The sequence below is a fragment of the Ixodes scapularis genome, unplaced genomic scaffold (genome assembly GCF_016920785.2).
Source record: "Ixodes scapularis isolate PalLabHiFi unplaced genomic scaffold, ASM1692078v2 PGA_scaffold5__190_contigs__length_132052651, whole genome shotgun sequence".
NCBI classification, from domain to species: domain Eukaryota; kingdom Metazoa; phylum Arthropoda; class Arachnida; order Ixodida; family Ixodidae; genus Ixodes; species Ixodes scapularis.
The window spans coordinates 29,487,585-29,494,323 of NW_024609880.1; the positions used below are offsets into that span (position 1 = coordinate 29,487,585).

At 46.1% G+C, this 6,739-nt stretch overlaps 1 protein-coding gene and 1 non-coding gene across 2 annotated transcripts; both read left to right on the plus strand.

Moving 5' to 3' along the window:
• Nucleotides 1-407: 407 nt before the first annotated feature.
• On the plus strand, nucleotides 408-480 carry Trnav-aac. Its single transcript has one exon. It is a non-coding gene; the product is annotated as a tRNA-Val (tRNA).
• Nucleotides 481-2,110: 1,630 nt separating this feature from the next.
• LOC115329075 lies at nucleotides 2,111-3,509 on the plus strand. Its single transcript, XM_029990526.4, has one exon. It carries the CDS (start codon nucleotides 2,129-2,131, stop codon nucleotides 3,320-3,322), a length of 1,194 nt encoding a protein of 397 aa, XP_029846386.2. The 5' UTR covers nucleotides 2,111-2,128; the 3' UTR covers nucleotides 3,323-3,509.
• Nucleotides 3,510-6,739: the final 3,230 nt, after the last annotated feature.

A 6,739-nucleotide genomic window follows, 5' to 3' on the forward strand; every position in this document is an offset into this window, starting at 1 on the left:
GGCGTCCACTATTTTGTACGGACTACAATAAATATCTACTTTTTTGTGTCGTATTTTTTTTTTTTTGGGGGGGGGGGGGGTGGGGGCGGGGGGCATTATTGTGAGGATCAACGTCACTTTTTCTAGAATCGAAAAAAAAAAAGATCTTGTGTTTCCTTAAGCTTAACTATGCGCCTTAAAATGCATCATTATTTCCAAGATTCGGGCATGAACAGCAGCTCTCGGAAATCATGGGTGTGAAAGAGTGGAGCATCAAGCGTAAAAAAGACGCGAAGTAATAGAAAAATTTATACAATTTTACTTACGACAATATCTGCTGTGTGCATGCAAACAGCAGACAGCGGTAAACCCAGTTATAATTTTTATGTTTGGATTACAAGCACTATACCAATGTGAAGCGAACGTCCGTGCTTGTTGTGTAGTGGTTATCACATCCGCCTAACACGCGGAAGGTCCCAGGTTCGATCCCTGGCAGGCACATTCTAAACTTTTGCCTCATACCAAAAGGAACACACCTGCTTTTGTTGACAACTTCGTTCCTCGATAAGTCCAGCTGGCCTTTAGATTATCCTTTAAATTTTTCTGACTTAAAATTACCTTTTGCTGTATCTGAACAAAACGTAATTCGAATAAGCTAGCTAACCTGTAATTAAACTAAAAAAAACCATTATGCTGATAATAATGCGGTTTTACTTATATCAACTCACGTGACTTGCCAATTAACTTGGTCACGTTGAAGTGGGATGAACTTACATATGCAGTTACAAGTTACAAATATATTTAGGTACCAGTTCGGCCAAGGAAGAGCCATAGCGATACAGCCACGAATGAACCTTAATAAATTTAGTAACGAAGGCTAATAAAGTCAATCAATCTACATTATGTATAAGTAGGGTTCCGTGTTTTCAGTTTTTATGTTTTCGAAATTCGGCGTACTTTTTTTGGTGTTTATATTAAAAATCAATTTTTTTTCGGCGTATATTTATGCCCACAAACGTTTATCGGTTTTTTTCGGTGAATATAAAATAAACACCAATGGACACCGGATCAGATGATCATTGTACGTAGCTCTGATATTTGTGATCACTCAAAAAATAACGGCACAGATAAATTAAAAGAGAAATGGACAATTTATTTGGCAAATGTGTGCAACTGTAAAAGAAAACAAAAATACACAGAAGTACAAAGAAATCAGATATGAAGATAACGCCCAAAAAACATGGAACTTCACCTTCTGTACATCAGGGAATACGTGATCTCAATATACTACACACACATGTACTTTCCCAGGTTCTCCTCTTTGATCCGCACTCTTTCTTTCCTGTTAATATGACCCTGAGCTTCGAGAACGCCCTCTGAACGCTAACACTGGACACTGGCAGGCTGGGGAGATGAAGCGCTGCCTGAGCCAAAATCGGCCAATCAACCAATCGTGATCGCCGAAAGAGACACGGTGCGACGTTTGAAGCACAACACAACATGCAGAGCTCGCGCCAAGTCAGTCTTCCTTGCAACGAGTTTGAAAACACGCTCGTACATGGCGAAGACATAGGGCAATTCGGACTTCACGTTCCGATCGATGATGCGCATATTAAACTAAAACGTCGTGATGCCGTCCGTGTATTCGTACACGTTTCGATAGACACTGTCGTTCCACTTTTTCGCCACGGCTCTGCGGTACGACTCGAAGGTCAAAGTTACCTTTTCCGGTTAAAACTGAATTTTAGAAAATGAATTCGACGAACTTTTATCGGTTTTTATCGGTTTAAATGGGAGATGCCGAACCTAAAGTACGATCTTTTTCGGTTAAAACCGAATTTTTGAAAATGGATTTGGCTACTTTTAACGGTTTTTATCGGTTTAAACCGAAAACTCCGAACCCTAGGCATAAGTAACGGGCACTTTCATCATTGTACATGGTCTCCAAAAAGTGAATGATCGAACAATGGCTGACGAGTGAACCGTACTTGATCAAATCAATAAAGTTTAACAGCAGACAGCAGTAAACTGTAAAGCATTTTATAATTTTCATTTTGAATTACAAGCATTATCAACAAAACGCGAATGTCCGTGCTTGTTGTGTAGTCAATTCGACTTCCGGCTGCCGAGCAGATCGGACGTACTTATCATGAGCTCCGTCGGAGCGGTATCAGCGGCCCTTTCCGGCCGCGGAAGCAGGAACGCTGACTCTGCATCGCAGGACTACGAAGTGATAATGCCTACGCTGCCTACTGGCTCGTCTGTCCAGAACACGATTTTTTTACACGCCGATGTGCGAGCCCGGCCCTACCGCCTGGAACATTTCCGAGACGCCTTGGCCCGTGCGGCACTTCTCCCTGAAGTGCTCGCCTTGGGGGCGTACCAGTACAACCACGTGTGGGCTGTTACCTTCAGGAGCGCCGAGGGCAAGAAGAAGTTGCTCGCAACCGACGGCTTCACAGTCAAGGAAGGCCGCTGTGTCGTGGTGGACCCGAATAACCAGGACACGCGACTCAAGCTCCACTGGCTGCTGCACCACGTCCAAGATGAAGAAGTGCGTGTGGCCCTGGCGCCCTTTGGGAAGGTGACGGGGATCACAAGAGACAAGTGGCACGTGCCAGGCTGTATGGACATGGGGTCGACGACACGCTCGGTGACCCTCAAGCTGGCAGCCGGCGTCACGGTGGAGGACATCCCTCACCAGCTGCGCATCGCTGGCGACCTGGTGTTGGTGGTGGTGCCGGGCAGGGCGCCGCTTTGCCTTCGGTGTAAGGGCAAGGGCCATATACGCCGGGAGTGCAGAGTACCACGCTGTGCGTCCTGCAGACGTTTCGGCCACAGTGAGAGCCAATGCGTCCGCACTTACGCGAGCGTCGCAGGGCCCGTGAGGAGCGACGATATTTCGGAGCACCTCATGGACGTGGCTGACGCCGAGGAAGCTGCCAGCGGAGGAGCGAGTCAGCTACCCGAGCAGGCACCAGCACCCCTTGGCCCTTTAGGGAGCAGTGACGAAAGCCGAAGCGACGGTGACCGCGGTAGGCTACCTGCGGGGACGTCGGTGGGCGGTGCACCGAGTGTGGAAAACGTCGGCTTGGCGAAGTCTTCAGCTATCGAGACGCCGCATACTGACAAGGTTGAACCTAAGGACGTCGAGACAAAGGTCCCCACGGCCCCGGTCCCCAAGCGGGCCCGTGAACTTAGTGAAAAAGTCAGCCAGAACTCCGGAGCGGCTGCCCCCGATGAGCCGCCCCCGAAGGCGCCTCTGACGCGGCGGTCAAGCCTGAGACCCAAGCCCAACATACCACCGGACCGAAGTCCGGTGGTGACGCCGCCCACGCAGTAGTGAGGCCTCGCGCTCTGCAAGGCACTCGGAACTCTAGAGGGACGTAAACACGACGTGGCCGAGACGGAGACCTCCTGTAGCGCCTTGGACTTTTCGGCTGGCGAAAATGGCCGGCCAGCGCTTCGGGACAGTGAGTCGTTAGGCGTCTCTCAAAGAGCCGAGGTGAGCACCAAGCAGCTCCGTTCTACTCGCTCAGAATGGGCAGGTAATCTCGATACAGCCCTACGTGTCGCCACGCCTAATGTACGGGGCCTGGCGGCCAGGCGCAGGCAGTACCAACTTAGCCGCCTTTTTCTGGATAACGACCTTGACGTAGTGGCTGTGCAAGAGACGAAAGTAGAGAGCGAAGAGCAAACGAGCCGTATGCTTCAGCCTTTCAGCGCTCGCTATAATGTATGTGTATGCCACTCCGTTGGTAGATCTGGCGGTTGTGCTTTATTTTTGCGCAATTCCGTAGGTATTGTGGTAGAGTCTGTTGTTGTTTGTACGAATGGGCGTTTGATTGTATGCGATTTTTCCTTTTCCGGTAAGCAATGGCGTATAATATGTGTCTACGTGCCAAATCAGCAAAGTGAACGTGGTATTTTTTTTGAACAAGTTGCCTCCTATCTTAACTCTGATAAACTTAATATTTTCCTGGGGGATTTTAACTGTGTGTGCGTTCCAGAAGATAGAGTACAGCAGTTGCCGATACGTGATCAGAGCGCGATGTTATTGAATACCTTAGTGCAAGAATGTAACTTAGAGGACGTTGGGTGGGTTCTGTCGAAAAGTAATGTACCCCAGTTCACGCATCACCAACGCGCAAGCCACGCCAGGCTTGATAGGGCTTATATATCAGCAGAACTTGTCCCACTCTGCCAGAACTATGTCGTTAAACATGTATCTTTCAGTGATCACAGCTTGGTTATGTTCACACTAGGAACTAAAAAAAATACAAAGGCCTTTAACTGGGATTTATGGAAATTTAATGATAAGCTTTTGAAAGATGAGGCTTTCATGAGCGGAGTGAAGGAAAGCACACAAAAGCTGCTGGAGGCTGAGACTGGAAGCTTTAGAACATTGTGGGAGCTATTTAAGGAAGAAGTAAAAATTAATGCGATAGAACGGGCGAGTTTTTTGAAAAGGCAAGAAAGGGCAAAAGAAAAAGAACTGCAATGTCAGCTCCAGTTTCTGCTATGTATGGAGAGCGCTCAACCGGGACAGTTTACGAAAGAAATTAGCGAAGTCAAGAGCAAACTAGAGCTTATCGATGCAGATAACTACCGAGGAGCTGTGATAAGAGCTCGAGCCGAACGATTGTGGGCGGGAGAAACACCGACTATGCGCTCACTGAGTGATGAAAAAAAATATGCAATACAAAACGAAATAAAAGAGATACAATACGGCGGCGAAATCACCCGCGATAAAGAGATTATTAAACGTGCTTTCTTTGAATATTATCGAGATCTTTTAGGGCACAAAATAAGTGTTGAAGGTGGTTTTGAAAAAGAGTTTTTACCGTTAATGCCACAATTAAATGAAGAGGTTAAGACAGCCCTCGAAGTGCCGATAAGTGTGCTAGAAATAAAAAGAGCTATTGATGATCTAAACACAGGAAAGACTCCCGGACCCGATGGCTTCGGAGCAGCTTTTTACAAGGCTTTTAAAGAACCTATGGCTGAGGCTCTACACCGTGTGCTACTAGAAGCGTACGAGGTAAAAGAAATGCCACCATCTTTCCGGAGAACCCATACCATTTTGATTCCCAAAAGTGAAGACCCTGTAAAACAATTATCGGTTAAGTCATATCGCCCAATAAGCCTTACCAACGTAGATTATAAGATTTTTATGAAAATTTTGGCGAGAAGAATGCAAACTATAATAACATCCATTGTTGGGCCTCACCAAACCTGTGGCATTAAAGGGCGCACAATCCTTACAAATATTCACGTGGCCAGAAGTATTTTAGAGTGCTGTGACGCTTTCGGCGGTAGAGTGGCCATGCTGCAACTGGATTTAGAAAAGGCCTTTGATAGGGTAGCGCACGATATACTTTTTTCGATATTGGAACACGTGAATGTAGGTTCAGTTATTTTAGATGGTGTAAAAATGTCCTATGAAAAGTGCTTTACAAGCCTAATCGTCAATAAGGAAGTGAGTGAAAAATTGGAAGTTCGCTCCTCGGTCCGACAGGGATGCCCTTTATCTCCTCTGTTGTTCGCCATTTATCTCGAGCCATTTTGTTTAAAGATCCTTCATAGTCAAAGGATACGTGGTTTTAGGCAGGTTTCAAGTGAAGTCAAGCTCCTTTCTTACGCAGACGATATAGCTGTGTTTTGTAAGGATACAGAAAGTGTTAGTGAGGTTGTGAAAGAAACTGCCTTGTTTTGTAAGATGGCAGGTAGTGCCATAAATTGGAAAAAAATGCGTTGGATTCTGGCACGGTTGTTGGGAATCCATGCCAGCTATTTTTGAAAACATTCACTTTACTGTTTTGCCCCCCAAGTACCTTGGCGTGCCACTAGAACATTATCGTGACACCGGAGACTATTGGAGGGAGCAGACGGAGCAAGTACGGGCAAAAACAGCAAAGTGGGGTGGTAAGGATCTTTCAATGTTTGCGCGGTCATTAGTTTGCAACTTGTTTATTGTGGCAAAAGTATGGTATGTGCTACAAGTGCTGTCGATGTCGAGAGTGAATGTTCAGAGGTTACATAGGGTGTTTGCGGTTTTCGTATGGGGTTCGGGTTGGGAGCGAAGCAGTCGTACTAATTTGTTTCGTTCTGCGCGAAATGGTGGGATTGGGCTTGTTCATTTGTTTCTTCGCCAGGTGGTTTCTCGTTTTATTTTTCTTCGGGATCAAAAAGATGATTTCTTGCGAACTGTTCTGCAGGTCAGGCTGTGTCATGCATTACCCGAGTTTGTTGTATCTACTAGTACCTTTCAACTTGTGGGACTACGTGGTTTTTTGTATGAAGTGGTCAGAGCCTTTCGGTTTTTAAAAGTACGATTTTCATTGGAGTATTTAAGTGTTGTCGATCGGAAGCGCTTATATAAAGATCTGGTTGACACTGTGCTGCCAATACCTTTTTACCGCTCCTTATATTGTGAAGGCCCAGGAAAAGATGTTTTAAAAAGGGTTAAAAGAATGCCGGTTAGGCCAACTGTGAAGACCTTCTTTTTCCAGCTACACAGTGGCACCCTTCCTGTTAAGCCCTGGCTGCAGGAAAAAGGCCTTTTTGTGCCATGGTCTATTAACTGTCTCTTATGTCGAAAACCCGAAACTGTAGAACATATTTTCCTGGACTGTTGGGATGCTGTTTTTTTTGTGGGACATTCTGCAACGTACCCTGAAGAAGGACCTACCATTAACAAATTATGGTATTCGATTCCTATCTGTCGACAACGAAGGGGGTGTGCCTTACGACATGTTTA